Here is a 16,576-nt window from a genome sequence, read left to right as displayed (position 1 = left end):
CGTTCCTAAAGAACACATTCAAGAGTTTTGATCGTCCCTTTAGGAACGCAACGGAGACTTACCTTGCTTTCTTTATAGGCGTTTCACATTGCCAGCCGCCATTCTAGGTCACTACGCACTGAATGCGTTGCGACGTAAATAACAATGGCGGCGTACGTAAAAATAAAGTTTCTACAAAATGTATTAAACTGGAAATGATTTTTGAAAAATGAATCTCATAGTTATGTTAGCAACAACCAAATAACCTCGATTATGGAACAAGGTCTTATAAAGTAAGTGTTCACCATTTTGCTCGACATCTTTAATATGCATGTGTGTATTTGACAGGCTATGGCTTTGTGGACTTTGACAGTCCGGCAGCAGCTCAGAAAGCTGTTACGGCTCTGAAATCAAGTGGCGTCCAGGCACAGATGGCCAAAGTAAGATTGCATCTACTTTCACCTCAGCTTCATTCGGAACTGTACAAACGACTCCGTCCTCACAAACCCACTTGAGACCACCAGTGTGTATTTAGTAACAGTCACACGGAAGGTTCAAGCCCTGTTGTATCCTCATCAATCGCCTCCTCACAACCGCCTCTCTTGTTTCTCTGCACGCCAGCTCCTCTTTGTTTGTGTACGTTGCTAACTTGCTCCCGTTGTAGCTCTTGTTCAGAGCCCTTTGTGCGGGTGTCTGCTGCAGTCAAAGCAACTCTTGTCGGCCCATTAAGCTGATCCCCCCGGCTTTCCCGCTCCCCATTGAGGGAACACAGGGGAGGGTGCCACTACAGCCACTCGTCAATGGGGCAGTTACAATGGCTTGGCATTGTCCGGCGTCTGGGCTCAAGGCCTGGGGCTGACACCCGCGCTTAATTCACTCCATTCCGAAGTTACCCCCAGCCACACACCCCCCTGTGTCCACTGTAATGTAACACCAGGGTATCCCACTGCACTGTAAGCGATCTGCACCCGAACTTCATGCAATATCATGCATCTCCATACCAGACGAGTGCAACTGGACACTACTACGTGACTCACCCACACAGGCTTGTGCACCAGCAGTGGTGTTGATAACCACAATAAAAGCCTAAATATACACAGCTGGCTCAGAGCGACAGGGTTACTTCAGGTTGTAGGAATAGTCTAATATGAAGACGAGACAATAAGTGCTGCTGACCATATATTTTTTTAAACTTCACCGTGGCTTGTTTTGTGTTTTTTTCCATAAGCAAAATGGAGCAAACTTTTCTTTAAATATCCTCAGCAAAATCAAGCCATTTTTATCCATCTCAGGGGGCGACCATTTTTCCACTTGCTGTCAACTGAAGATGACATCACAGTTGCTGAGGCAACGACCAATCACAGCTCCTTTGTTTCAGGGGAGTGGCTTCCCCTTAAAACTAGAAGTTAGAACTTACTTTGCTGCCCCTCCTTGTGCAAATGGGCCAAACGAAGCGCGACACTCCTCAGCTGATGCTCACACCACAGATAGAATCGACTGGCGCCAACTGTATTCGGTATTTGAGCGAATGAAATTAGCAGAGGCGATGGGTAAATAAAATATGAACCAGGAGGTGGGTTTTATTTGTTCAGCTTGTGACATGGCCTTCAACAAAATTACACTTTGTCAATGACCTCCAGCAGTCTGCCACCGTGTTACACAATCAGCTCATTGCTGAATTGCCGCACCCAGAATGATGAGAATCACTGAGAAAATATGGTGTCTCTTGGCAGACGATAGACGCGACCGTTATCAGCAATAAAGTTCAGGATAACTGATAAGGCATTGAACAACAGTCAAACAGAATACTTGCAGAGGCATCTGTTGTCTGACTGTCTCACCAGTATCGCTGCTCAGATATGAAGTTTTCCATTTTTGAAATGGAATAGTTTCATGTGACAATATCTGTCCGGCATGATTAGAAATATTTGCTTTTTTGATAACTGTAATCATCAGGCAGAGAGGAAAAGCTGAACGGATTATGTATTTGGATGTTATAGAAGACCCATTTATCGTCTTTTCAGCCATCCGGCTTTCATATTAGTCAAAACTCCCACTACTTCCCATCCTGTAATTTCCTCCTCCAGTACCAAATATTATTGGAAGACACTCATTCATCCCACCCTCCCCTTTCCTGTCTGTACGTTTTCCCTTCCTCCTTCTAGCCCAGCCTTTTTTCTCCCAGTTGCCAGGCTTCTGTTGCTCTGTGAACTCTTTAACTTCATGCCTGACTTCCTGTCTTCCTCTGCAGTCTCACACGGTGTCACTTTCCGGCAAGCGCCACAAAAAAAAATTAAGTCTCAGAGCTGCATGTGTATGGATAATCTCTCTGCTTTAATGCACTCGCAGCTGTCAATAATTCTTAATTAGATAACATTTTGCCGCAATGTGCGAGTTGACAAATTTGTATTTGCATGTGTGAGTATATTAATGAGTGTATGCAGAGTTTTAAAAGTGACAGACATCTTAGTCAAGTCATTGACGCACTACTAGCATAAGTGGCAAATTAGTCAGGGTTACGCTTTTTTTAGTCAGGCACAGATTTCTGAAGAATGTTTCGTATTGGGCATTATTTATGAATATACTTTGCAAAGGATTAACATGAAAAGACAGTTGGCACAATCAAAGGAATGAGGACATTAAAAAGTTTACTAATGCACATTTCATTGAAAGAGATGAATTGAGATCCTTAACTCTTTGACTGCCAGACGTTTTCAGAAAAGGGATGCCGTCAGTGCCAGCCGATTTAAGCATTTTGACTGATCTTTCAAGGACTATGGAAACACACGTACTACCAAATGAAAGATTGGACTTTCATCTTTCATCAGAAAAAAAGAGTTTGTTTCTACCTTATTCCGTTCTTTAGTAATCAACAATAGAAAATGGTTAGTTTGACCCAATTTCGCCTGTTTTGGACCAAAATACGGAGAAATCAAGCTTTTAGTGAAACGATATTATTTCATGCATTCTAGTGAATTTGACACTTCTTTTTGTCCATGAATGATGCCACAAACACCTAAATAGTGCTTTACTTCTATAAAACACTACCACCAAGAATGAAAAAGTGTTTTTTGATAGCAAAATACGTTTATTTACATTCAACAGTGTAACAATTTGACAACAATTTGGCAAACTATTTACAAATGTGTGCAACTGTGGTGCTATTTACAAATATGTGGATGTTTCAACGACAGTTTTTCTTTTTGTAACACTCTCCTGCGTGCAAGGAGACGCAACAGCATTTGCACAACAGATTGCCTCTTCGCGTGCGCCACTTTCTTGCAGGCCGTTTTTTTCCGGGGAATAGCAAGTATATACTGCAGTGTGTCATCAAGTCTAATATCAGGATCATGCTACGGTTTCGTTACGTCTCGCTTCCCCGTGTCCTTCAGTTGCTATACCGGGTGGTAGGAGATGTTCTGATCCATTTTATCCACTCCATTCATGGTGGCATCGTAGTCCAGAAACAGTGTCTTCTCCGTGATCAGACTGTACCCGCTCCTCCGATGAATATGCATTGGACTCGGGGTACTCTTCATTGTCCGATCGAATGTCCGCTTGTGCAGCTCCGGCGTTAGCAGCGGTAGCCGCGCTTAGCCGGTGAGGCTTACTACGTAATCATAGCAGTTGCGTCAAAGCTTCCAACTTTGGCGTCAAGCTCGGAGTCATCATCATCATCATCATCAATCTGCATTGGTCGATGCCAACTCTCCATCGCCCGATCGAATGTCCGATTGTGTAGAAGTACCCGGCCGGCTATTGTGCGCGTTTTCCGGCCTTAGCAGCGCTAGCCGCGCTTAGCCGGTGAGGCTTACTACGTGATAGTAACAGTCGCGCCAAGGCTTCCAACTTTGGCGTCAAGCTCGGAGTCATCATCATCATCATCATCAATCTGCATTGGTCGATGCCAACTCTCCATCGCCCGATCGAATGTCCGATTGTGTAGAAGTACCCGGCCGGCTATTGTGCGCGTTTTCCGGCCTTAGCAGCGCTAGCCGCGCTAGCCGCGCTTAGCCGGTGAGGCTTACTACGTGTCATAGGAGTCGCGTCAAGGCTTCCAACTTTGGCGTCAAGCTCGGAGTCATCATCATCGTCGACATCAATGCGCTTTTTAGTATTGATTGATGCTTTCCGTCTTTGAAAAAAATGCTCAAGCGTGAGTTGCTTGGTCAAGCCACAATGGCTTGAACCAGCCATTGTCTCCTCAACACTCTAGCTCCGCCTCACATCTTCTACTGACGGCCACGGTGGGCGGCCCATCCAACCTTGTGCAAAGAGAGTCATCGCTGCCCTCTAGGGGCCAAAACGAGTCTTTTACTAATCAGATCTGCCTGATACTTTCAGCACAGCTGCCCAAGGCTTTCCTGCACCCGTTTTTGAAAAAAAACAAAAAAAAAACATAGGGGACGTCTTTTAACGTCCTCGGCGCCCTTCCCTAGGTTTATGCTAAACGTTTTATAACGTTTATGGCAGTCAAAGAGTTAAAAGATGAACTGAGGAGTTATTCTCTGAGAATTTTTCATTGGATATGTGTACAGAAAGCCAAGCCAACCTTATATGGGTGGGTATGTTGGAAAAGCCCCCAACAATAAAAACACTGGCTACAAACTTACAATTTGGATCCTCCTTCATGATCAAATGAGATCAAAAGTTTTGACCTATACCTACCTACCTGCCGTAGTATTTATGAAGGACCAAAACTGCCCAAATTAAAAATAAATACATAAATGACTAAATAAATGAATAAGTGTAAAAAAAAAAATTTAATACAAAAAATAAATATAAATGGAAATAAAAACTACCTATCTATCTCTCTGTCTCTCTCTCCCTATATATATATATATATATATATATATATATATATATATATATATATATATATATATATATATATATATATATATATATATATATATCCCTAAATAAATAATAAAAGTAAAAATAAATACAAAAATAAAAAGGAGATTCAAATAATAATGTAAAATTTATGTGGAAATAAATACAAAAATAAATGTATAAATATAATTAAATATCAATCAATAAATAAAAACGCTCTTCTCTCACATACGACTTGAGGTGCTCGACAACAGGTCGTGGTGACAGTGGACAACATAGTCGTCCATTGCTGGAGCTCTCCATGTAAGCCGGCGAGACTTCCTTGTTCGCCGACCCACTCAGTCTAGGCAGTTTACAACAGCAGAGCCCAACCCAAGACACGCTTCGGACCGCCCCCTCATTTGAATAACATTTCGACCTGACAGAGCATGAAGCCTGAAATAAATAAATATGAGAGTAGAGCATTTTTATTTAGTGATTAATATTTAATTATATTTATATATTTATTTTTGTATTTATTTCAACATTTATTTATTTTTATTCATTTATTTTACAAATCTTTTTTTATTTACTTTTATTTATTTATTTAGGGATATAGATATTTTTTGTTGTTTTTATTTCTGTTTATATTTATTTTTTGTATTTAATTTTTGAATTATATTTTTATATATTTATTTAGTCATTTATTTATTTTTAATTTAGGCAGTTTTGGTCCTCCATAAGTATTATGTCTGCCAAGCGCAAGAACATGATGGCAAATTGTGTTGTTTTGAGCGCTGTTATTTAGTTAGCAAAATCACAACCAGTTCCCACAACACTTTAGCATTAGATTATGGAGAGAGCGTGATAAAGTTGTTGATACGGCTATTTATTTTCCCTTTAGTGGAATCTCCCCCCAAAATTTGCACTCTATGATTTCCCCCCCCCCCCCCCACTTTTGTTTGAGGAGTTTGTTTTCACTTGCAATGGAACTACGCCCCCCCCCCCCTCCCACCCCTCCAGTACTGTCATCTTTTGCACCATAATCCCCTGACATTTGGACTATTTTTGCAATCTATTTTGTTTGCGGTTCAACCTTAGGGGAAGTCTGCCACTCCAGTTTAGACTTTGGTCTAAATGGGGATTTCTCCCTTTAAAAATGGTGCATAAAGAAATATTCCAGCTAAACATTTCTTTTTGTAACCCCTTCTTCCCAAATAGCAACAAGAGCAGGACCCCACCAATCTGTACATCTCCAATTTGCCGGTGTCCATGGACGAGCAGGAGTTGGAGAGCATGCTCAAGTCCTTTGGGCAGGTCATTTCTACACGCATTCTGCGAGACGCCAATGGGACCAGCCGCGGTGTGGGTTTCGCCAGGTCAGACTCCGGCAATTCAAATAATAGAGAGAAAATGCATAAGAGTATGTTTTTATATTTATTTCTTCTTATTCCAGGATGGAGTCCACAGAGAAGTGTGAGGCCATAATTCAACATTTCAATGGCAAATTCATTAAGACTCTACCTGGAGTGCCGGGTGAGGGCAATTATTATTTTTTGTTTCCATGCCATCTTGATATTGTTTTTGTTGGTGCCGGTGTTCACCTGTTCGCTCTTTTGCTTTTCCCAGTGCCCACAGAGCCCTTATTATGTAAGTTTGCAGATGGAGGTCAGAAAAAGAGGCAGAACCAGGGAAAGTACCTCCCCAACGGAAGGCCCTGGGCCAGAGACGGAGAGACTGTAAGCAACGCTTACATTTGAACTTTGCTCTAAACTAGTAAAGTTTTGAGCTGAATGCCGCGCTGTTTGCATGACCTCACTGGTTTTGAATCCCACATTGTTTTCCCAGGGAGGAATGACGCTTGCGTATGACCCCACAGCATTACAAAATGGGTGAGTGGTATGCAGGGCCTGAGTGAAAACAGCCCCAACCTACATGCAAATAAGAGCAGCGCCTCAACTCTGCTGCAACGCTGCCCCCTGCTTGGGTGTTGAGGTTATGCTTTTTGCTACAGTGGTTTGTGTACAACTTTTAAATATATGGCATCATAATTGGATTGTAAAGACCCTATAAGTGAATTTGGAGATTTGTTTCTAAATACATTACACATGTTTGAAGATGAGTGGTGAAAACATGTGCAAATAATTATGTAGTGCTGAATTGTGGAGATATATAGCATTACACTATTTCAGTTTTTCAGATTTTCGTAGCGTGGCGAACACGGTGCTAAGTAACACAACTTGGCGTCCAGCATGAACCCCACTCACCAACTATATAACAACTTGAGCGCCTTGTTGGCTCTATTGGTTAGCCAGCGCAATTGTGAGTTACTATTACGGTACTACACCCAAGCTTGTTAGCTCATGAGCTAACAAGCTTAAGTGTAAGAAATATACTAAACATTAGCATTCATTTTTCAGCATAGTGTGGTGTCAAACATTCAACAGACACAGCTAAAGAAATTGCAAGTGGAGACAAAAGCTTGATATTCACAATTTTGAAGCCTAATTTTACATACTTGGTGTTTTTTTGTTTGGTTATAATCATCAAAATTTTACATTTACACAAAGGAACTTTTCAACCTTTAATCAAATATTTTCAAAACTCTTCTGATGAAACCGACTTAAAACTAGTTGAATTGTTACCTTTGCCGTGGCCTGAGGAGGTCAGTATCATTTTTACTGGCACTAACCAACTTTGAGGAGGATGGTAGGAACACTGTCACACAAAAAACTACAAATGCGCTGACTGCTTTATGGCATACGTCACATCCCCCCTTAACCCATTTGTTACAAAAACGGAAGTCAATTTGAAAGTCGCGAGCTCAAAAATGACGCAATGCGCTTGTCCTCATGAGAAACGTGGTCTTCCTTCAGGCATAATGTTACCAACTTTGTCCATATGGCAGCACCATAATCAACGTAAACTGAAAGCTCCTCAGTGTTCCTTTAAGACTTGTTAAGACAAGAAGAAAAAAAAGGTGAAAATGTTTTAGGAAAATCAGATGGTTTTATATAATATTTTTTGTAATATTTTATTTCATAACTGCATTATTTAAAAAAAAAAAAAGTAACATACAAATATTATTCAATAGATCATATCCGGTTGTAATTTGTTGTGCTAATACCATTTATTCTCTACGGAGGATATGTGGGATCAATTCTAAATCCAGATATTACAATGCTACATAATGTACACTTACTTATTTTTCAGCTTATGTTGAACTTAAAGCCTTGGTGGAGGTCTCCATTATCTGTGCCTTTTTCAATGCAGATGAAAACATACTGTATAAGCGGATGCGGTTCATGTTTTGGTCTCATTCTGTTTGACAGCTTCTACTCGTCGCCATACAGTCTAGCTCCAAACCGGATGATCGCCCAGACGTCCCTCTCACCTTACATGCATTCTCCCGTCTCATCCTACCAGGTGGTGTATTTGACTCAAACGTCAACCTTTCAACTCCATTTCATTCACAAATATTGAGTACACAGACTCAATTACTCTCATTCTTCCCTCATGTAATAAAGGTGCACAGCCCGTCCTGGATGCACCACCAGTCATACCTCATGCAGCCAGCTGTGAGTAGCCTTTTTTTCTTTCTTTTTTTTACATCCCTGTCATTTTCAGCTCCTCATTGCCATGTGTAGTAGGTCTTGTTAGTCAACAGTGTCTGATTGCATGCACAGGGTACAGTTCTTACCCCAGCAATGGATCACGCAATGTCCATCCAGCCCACGTCTATGATGGGACCCCTCGCCCAGCAGCTAAGCCACCTGTCCCTGGGCAGCACGGGCACAGTGAGTACGCACACGCTCCTTATTGGACTTATTTTGGGTGGTATACATAAGTGGTTCTCAATTTTTTTGGACAACCAAACACAACTAGCATATTTAACTTTAAACGTCATAGGGCAATTTAAAAAGAAGACTTTTTGGCAAAACAAACTATAATGTTAGTATGTTACCATAACAAATGTATATTTTTTGAGGGGAAAAGTTATAAGAAAGAAGTCATAGTTATTCAAGAAAAAAAAAACTCTTTACAGGAGCAAAGTCACAATGTTATTATGTCATATTTGTCCAAAATAATAATAATGCATTAGATTTATATAACACTTTTTTGGACACTCAAAGACGCTTCACAGTGGTTGCATTATTCATGCGCTCACACATTCACACTGTGGTGGCAGTCAGCTACTTAATTAGCCAAGAAAAAAAGAAACAAAAGAACTATGGATGTTTGATACCTCTTTTTTCAGACCGATACAAGTACTCAACTCTTGAGTAGTCACCGATACTAAGTATCAATAGCACTAGTACTTTTGATACATATAATTTCCCCCCCCAAAAAACGATGACAGCTTATTTTAAATAAAGACCTTCATATCCCAATAGTGTTTTTCCTTAAAATTGCATGAAATTAATGGCAAATTTTTAATTCTTCTAGTTTGTACTTCCTGATCGTAAAACAGCCATGAAAAACTGCCACAAGTGTGTCGGCCGCCGGCACAAGTACTGATACCTTGAGAAAAAAAAGTATCGACATGAAACCGATACCGGTATCAGTACTTGCCCATCCTTAACTCATTCACTCCCAGCCATTTTCACTGAAGCAACCCCCTTTGCTCGCGGCTGTTTTACTGGATTTCGACCCACAGAATATTGCTATAAAACATGGAACCTACAAAAAGAAAGATTAGAGTCTCTTCTTTCATCAAGGAAAAAGTATATTTCTATCTATTTCCGTTTTGCAGAAATTAGCATTAGAATATAGCTAAGTTTTATCATTATTCACAAATCTGTTGAAAACACTGGGGAAAAGAGCTTGATGCAACATGGCCCTGGTTGATCTCTTATACTCTGCTGCCACCCCCTGGCCGTTTTTTTGTAATAACTACCATTGCTTTAGCGTCCTCTTCAGGTCAGAGCTTCATCAAAGCCTTCTGTATGCTCTAGCATAAAACAAAAACAAAAAAACAAATACGTTTTTGTATTTAAAAAAAAAAAAAAAAGGAAAAGAAAATTTTATACGTTTTGGGGAGCAAATGAGTTAAGAAGAACACATTTTTGGGGGGGAAAAGGGACTTATTTATTCAAGTTATTTTACAGTTTGAGATTTTGTAAAATCCTCCAAATTTAATAATTCCTTTAAAGTACTAATATAATATGTGTCCTCTCACCTTCTCCACACAGTATATTCCGGCCAACACAACTATGCAGGGGACTTACATCCCCCAGTACAACCCAGTGCCTCCCTCCAATGTCGCAGTAGAGGTATGTACTGTATAATCTATATATATATATATATATATATATATATATATATATATATATATATATATATATATATATATATATATATATATATATATATATATATATATATATATATATATATTATGTGTGTGTGTGTGAGTGAAGAAAAGGTATGTTTGTGCACGCTGTATAAATGTCTCATGGTATAAAATGGTACAAAATGAATCAATGACTATTTAATATTTTCCAAAAGGAAGAAAATGCAAATTGAATGATTGTTATTGGTTTGATTTATGTCCTGATACATCCGCAAGATGGGGATTATTAAGGTAGGTTCATTTTGTGTATTCATAAGAGTTGTTGTGTTTCGGTGCAATTCCAAACGCATTTAGACTACATTGTAGCTCTGATGTTTTGCACAATTGCTTTCATTAGGCATAATGTTCTGTATATCGGCCCACTCAAGGTTTCTGTGTTTCTCACTTAGTCCCATTACAAGTTCATTTTCAACACATTTCTCAAATGGATGAAAAGAAAACAAGACTTTAGATATAGAGCCAACATTAACTGCTGAATGAAAGCATTCTGACAGAGTTCTCTGCATGAGGCCGTCTGCGCCTGCGGGGCGTCGTCACTGATCTAATTCAGTGTAAATGCTGGTGGGAACCTGCGGAATGAGCAGCGCTGTCAGCGGGGGGGGGGGGGGGGGGGGGGCAACATTTATGAATGGGGGAGCGGCTTGGTGGTAGCAAGGCGTGAAAATGGAGGCTGTGAAATGAAGCGTGAATCAGAAACATCAATAAACAACAAACTCTGCTTTTGAAGAGGCAAGTAGACTGCTTATGAAATAATTAGTCATATGTTTTTCAGGAAAACGGTGGTCAACAGCAACAGGTTGCTATGGAAACTCCCACAGAACACACAAACTACTCGTACCAGCACACCAAGTGACGCTAAGGTACGAATGTACAATATTATAACACTATTAAGAATATGCCTTGATCAATACTTGTTTATTTTTTAATTACATCACTTTCCTGTGCGGATTTTTCCAGCTCTTTGAGGGTGGGGCTTAAGGCCATGTGATGAATCCAACCAATCAGGGTTCAGCGAAACGAGAACTCTGCTCCATACCGTCACCAAGCATCCGGACTTGAACATGGATGACAAAAGGAACGAGTGTACGCGTGCAAGAGAGTGAAAAAATGTGTGTGTGTTTCTTTGTTCGTTTGTTTTTTCTTCCATTTTAAAGAAACAAGACAACACTTCCGTCATTGAACGTTTCTGCTCTCAAGTTGAACTACCAAAGGAGGTAATCTTCTCCAGAGAAGATCTGATCTATTTTGAAAACTGAAACAAGGAACACGACAAGATGTTGGAGGGAAAAAAAATTAGTGAGGAGGGGGGAAAAAACAGAGCGTTATTTTTATGCACGTAATATAACAAATTCTTATTTTTAAAAATTGCATTCTGGATGTTTCAGAGTGTTTCAAGGAAAAGAGTTCAAACACAATGTGTCTTTTATTTTATTTTGTAGAATATGCAAACTTTTTATTTCCTGATGTCTGTTGTTTGACATTCTATTTGCAGCAGTGGGGTAACAGTTTGTACAGGTTCCAAAAACAAAACAAAAAATACCCCAAAACAAACAAAAAGACTTTTGCTGGATGTCAAGTCATTGCAAGCGTGGGATGCAAACCGTTTAAAGCTACTTCTTCCTCTAACTGCTGCAGAGATTTCTATTCATGCACAAATGATAGAAACACATCTTATTTATACTTTTTAGTCCTTTTTTTAAAGCATGGGTGAACAAAAGACAATCAATTATTCCTATTTATATTTGACTTTTTTTTTCCTCCAGAATTTTTAGACCATTTAAACCTTAACACAAAAGACGTTATTTAATTGCGGGGGTCTCTAAAGACTACAAAGAAGCCACAGAGTGATAAGCTGACATTTTTGGGGAACTGTATTGACCCTTTTCACAGGCACGCCACGCCTGTCTCTACCCTTTTGCTCATGAATGGAATAAGATGTAAACAAATGAATAGTGTACTATTAAGTCCGATGAGTGATGTTTTATTATTTATGATTGTTAGTCATCTTAGTGCTGCAGTTTCTCAGCTCCTTGTGTCAAATATATTACTAATTCTCTTAAAGGACACCAATTTAAACAGATGCTGTCTGCCTGTCTGGTTAAATTACCCCAAGCATCAATTCATCTGGAATTCTAGCACACTTGGGACCAAATCGAGGGGTGACCAGATTAAAAAACAAAAACAGGATACTACAATTTTGTGGAAAATCAAATATATAATACTCACAAGAAGCTTTTTATAACAAATTTAATCGCAAGTCAATCTGGTGACAAGTGGCTGCGTTATTGCTTTCGCTAATGCTAAATGCTAGCTTGTTTGACAGTTCAACAGCGCTAAACATTGCACTCACCATTATCCAACTTTTTTTTTGCTCGGTCCCAGCAACTATGAGAAGCTGGCTGTGTTGTTTATCTCGCGCCGGTCCTGCATTGTAGCATTGGAAATGTGCTGTCAGAATAGCTTGCGTTGGGTCTGACAAGCAATCGTAGCGTTAGCAGTAAGACTACATTTCCCATGATTCTTAGACACGGAAGCAGGGAGTAACTGCAGTTCCGGTATGACAAAAAAAAATGTTAGCCATTAGATGTAGTTATATTAGTTGTACAATCCCTATGGCAACTATGAGATTAACATTCACATGGCCCAAACAGTTGACTTGTTGACTGGACTTTAAATAAAAACAAAAGACGGGACACAAGGACTGGCTGGCGAAATCCACTAAAGTCAATCTCGAAGTGTAACCAAATTTTTCAATTTTTCCACTTTAAGCTAACAAGTAGCCAAATTGTGTGACATAATCAAGCTTAGCCCAACTGAGGGTCCCAACTTCAGCGATTAAATATGTACTAAAAGCAGCGGATGATTTGCTAGCGGACTTGCTTGCTAACCAGGCTAAGGGCTAACAACACAGCGATTTTTGCCATCTCTATTTTTGGCCAATATTTGTCCATTTGACAACAAGGTGGCGCTGATGGATAACTGCCGTAGATATTAAGTAGAAACATTAATCATGCGTTATGCCTTATGTATCACACTTTGCCTTTTTATGAATTTATTTACATCGTATTCCATTACAAATTTGTGTATCTGAAGATAATCCCAGGAAGACACGGTGTGACATCACGATCAAAAGGGTCTGTTTTTCGGGCACAGGACAAGGATTCTACACCGTTTCTGGTGATTTGGTGGGTTTTAATGTGATCCGTGTTCTGCGTATAGGGTGCACACACGGGCTGTGGATCAGCATGACACCTGTTCACGCTCCTCACGGCCATGTTGAGAAGTGGTTTTAAGCGGTTTTGTTGAAGCAAATCTTCAAGCATCATTCAATTGGTCCTCTTGTCGTGAGGAGAAGGACGTGCATCAGTGAAATGACCGCAGTTGATACATTGAGATATAACATGAGGGAATTCGAATTGAAGACTTCCGAGTGATTGGTTGCAAAGGGAGCTGTAGGTCTTTTCTCAATACTGCTGTTGTCGCCTGATTTTGGGTCATTGATTAGTTTGTTGTTGTTGTTGTTGTTTGTAGAAAGTTTTTCCTTTTAACTGTCACTTGAAAACCTTTTGCGCTAACTTGCCTTATTTTTCATTATCTTAGAAGTAGATGACATTTTAGTTGTAAAGAGATCACATTAGATTAGTTTGTAGGGGTTCGTTTTGCCGTTTTCTTGCTCAACATCGCGTTTTCTCGTTTTGGATTCACAAGAATCTGTTTCTTTTTGTACCGATGTTGTGCTTTGAGCCTTTTTGTAAAAAAGAAAAAAGAAAAACAAGCCTTTGCAAGTGGGGACAGCTCAACCAAACTCCAACTTTGTTTGCTCACTCGAAACATTCATACTGACGCTGCATCAGTGTCGTAGCTCAACAAGAAGCTTTGACCATACGACAAGCCGTTGTATCCACACAAGTTTTCATTTATGCACACATTACCAACTGTAAACATCTTGGCTTCACAAAGATTGATCACTAGAGCGTGAGTGCCATTGGAGAGAATATTCATGCCCCTTTTCCACTACCCAGTACCGGATAGGCTTGGTTTGACATGCCTCAGGGTTGGGTGGTTTCCACCTCAAAATAGTACACACAAAAAAATAAATGAATCAGTTACAACAGGGGTCTACAACCTGTGGCTCTGGAGCCACATGGGTCTCTTTAGTCCCTCTCTTGTGGATCTCTAAAGAAATTATTTTTATTTTATTTATTTGACTTTTTTTTTCCAGATAAAATATTCTTCAAATGAATTAATAATTACATTTAAAAAAAAAGTGACAAAAGGAAGAGCGAAAATTACCACATAAAATTGCCCAAAACGACAGAAAATTAACAGAAAGGCAAAAAAGTCTAAAAATATTTGAAAAACGAAGTATGAAAAATTACAACAAAAATCTAAAAACAGAAGGAAAAAAGTAGAATAAAATAAATCTCAGTATTGGATGCTGCATATGTTTGTGCTATGGTGGTGCGGCTCTAATGAGCTCTTGGGCCCTCAATACATTCGACTAACACCAACACACTGTGTCCATCATCACAATCTTCAAATGTTTTGCGGCTCCAGGCACATTTTTTGTTATTTATTTGACAGGAAAGGTTGTTGACCCCTGAGTTAGAACAACACACGCTAATCGAGTAACCGCGAAGCACAAGAACTCTCTTGTTTACTTCACAGCATGTGGCTGGAGGCTGAAGGTGAGACTGAGGGAACCAATCGCAGCAGTGTAAAGGAATTCCGTCACCTGGTGCTGGCATTGTCACACATCTACTGTAGTTATCTTATCACAGCATGCTAGCTAATGGAAAAGGGTCATGAATATCTTCGATTAGTGAGTGATACAAAGTCAAATCCTAATTTGATCAAAGCCTTAATGTTCTTTTGTTGTGTGAACTGCCTATAAAAACCAAGGGATTGTCACTACACATGACAGCAACCAACTTGTTGGAAAGCCATTGAGGATTTTTTTTTTTTTTTAGCCGGAGTTAAGCTGTTCATAAATGTTTGGCGCCAGCAAAAAAAAAAAAAAACACAAAAAAACGCTGAGTTTAAAATATATATATTTTGTGTGCTATTATGTTCATTTGTGCAACCAAAGATGTAGTTACCCACACATTCACGTTCATATTTTGCTCTCAACAAGATGTGTGATGCGAGCCGGACAAACTGCTTTGAATCAATAGTGAATGACTCCGTGCACTCACAATCCAAGGTGGTTTTGTTTCGTAAATAGGAAGCAGGATGCTTATAAATTCAGCATACGAGAGAAGGCTGCAGTGCATATAAATTTGCTCTAATGAAACTTAGTGGGCTTAGCAGGCTTCCAGGAGGAGCACCTTGTGCAACTTGAGAGAGCACATTTTGTACAGTCTTTTTTTGGGGCGGGGTTCACTTTTTCTTGACACCGTTTTTTCTTTGTGTGAGTATGTTTTCATGACTTATTTTTTGTTTTATAAACTGTCCAGATCACACACGAGCTAGCAAGTCTTCTGCATCAATCGCGCCATGAAGGAATATGTCGTGGAAAATGTTTATATGAGAGAAATTGAATATTCATTGTGTTAGCCATCACTTTGAACACACACACACACACACAAAAGGATTTTGGAACTATGAAATGACTACTTTGTTACAATGCAGTGTTTATTTATTTGATCGTTTTCTACCAAATTATAAGCAAACCTAAGGTTACAGTTTATTTATGATGCTGGAAAAGGAATCTGCATCATGACAAGTTACTTTTGAATTGTAGTATGTCATACTCTATTCTGATGAATGGTCCACATTTTCTCTCCATGCACTTATTTGTACTTACACCAATTTGATAAAAGTCATCCTTAAAGAGATTGAAGACTTATTTCATAGCTTCAAAATGTTTTGCTGCTAAAACAGGAATTCTCAACGGGTTGAGGGTTGTCGCCCTGTCTGCATTTTCTAAATCTTTAGTTTTGGTGTTGCGTCTGTGTCGAAGATTCTATCATTTCTATAATTACCGGTATACATATTAAAATGTAGTAATGGAAACTAAACAAATGAATCCCAGGTTTTGAAAATGCACTGGTTGCCTCCCGCCTCCTGCTTGTGAACAGTTTTCTTATTTATACAAGAACTCATTTTGTACAGTTTTGTTAGAGGAAAGAGCTTTTGATATTTGGTTATTTTGCAAAGCCACTTGGCTACTGTTGTCTTCCTGTGCCAGAGTTTCTGAAATCGTCTGTAACTTGTCACTTTTTTCTCTTTTTTTTAAGAATTGATTTTAAGAAAAGATTTTCCTTCTGTCTTGGTTTTGTCTTTTATTTGAAAATGTCTGTTGTACTTTTTCTTTTTTAATAAAAAGCTTTGTTCCAATGATGAGAGTTATTGTGGATTATCTATCTGTGGAGAAGGGCCATTTTGTCAATTTAGCATACTTGTGTTTACACCTAGTGTTAATTTCGT

The 16,576-nt window shown here is 39.3% G+C and overlaps 1 protein-coding gene across 3 annotated transcripts in view; it reads left to right on the top strand.

Moving 5' to 3' along the window:
* LOC147167125 (RNA-binding motif, single-stranded-interacting protein 2-like) overlaps positions 1 to 16,489 on the top strand; it is a 37,203-nt gene extending 20,714 nt beyond the window's left edge. For 2 of the 3 annotated variants that reach the window (XM_086086070.1, XM_086086069.1), the window contains exons 4-15: positions 328 to 419; positions 6,016 to 6,173; positions 6,251 to 6,330; positions 6,424 to 6,533; positions 6,643 to 6,686; positions 8,127 to 8,220; positions 8,322 to 8,372; positions 8,481 to 8,591; positions 9,987 to 10,067; positions 10,364 to 10,378; positions 10,920 to 11,007; positions 11,105 to 16,489. In XM_086086070.1, coding sequence (XP_085942196.1) covers positions 328 to 419; positions 6,016 to 6,173; positions 6,251 to 6,330; positions 6,424 to 6,533; positions 6,643 to 6,686; positions 8,127 to 8,220; positions 8,322 to 8,372; positions 8,481 to 8,591; positions 9,987 to 10,067; positions 10,364 to 10,378; positions 10,920 to 11,000 — 917 coding nt within the window. In that variant the 3' untranslated portion in view covers positions 11,001 to 11,007; positions 11,105 to 16,489. The remainder of the gene's footprint in view (positions 1 to 327; positions 420 to 6,015; positions 6,174 to 6,250; positions 6,331 to 6,423; positions 6,534 to 6,642; positions 6,687 to 8,126; positions 8,221 to 8,321; positions 8,373 to 8,480; positions 8,592 to 9,986; positions 10,068 to 10,363; positions 10,379 to 10,919; positions 11,008 to 11,104) is intronic. The other variant, XM_086086072.1, reaches the window with a different exon arrangement.
* The last annotated feature ends 87 nt before the right edge of the window (positions 16,490 to 16,576 follow it).

Source organism: Leptonotus elevatus, chromosome 10 (genome assembly GCF_054856555.1).
Source record: "Leptonotus elevatus isolate MCC_2025b chromosome 10, RoL_Lele_1.0, whole genome shotgun sequence".
In the NCBI taxonomy this organism is placed as follows: domain Eukaryota; kingdom Metazoa; phylum Chordata; class Actinopteri; order Syngnathiformes; family Syngnathidae; genus Leptonotus; species Leptonotus elevatus.
Note: the sequence above shows the minus strand (reverse complement) of the source record. Positions and strands in the feature narration are given on the sequence as shown.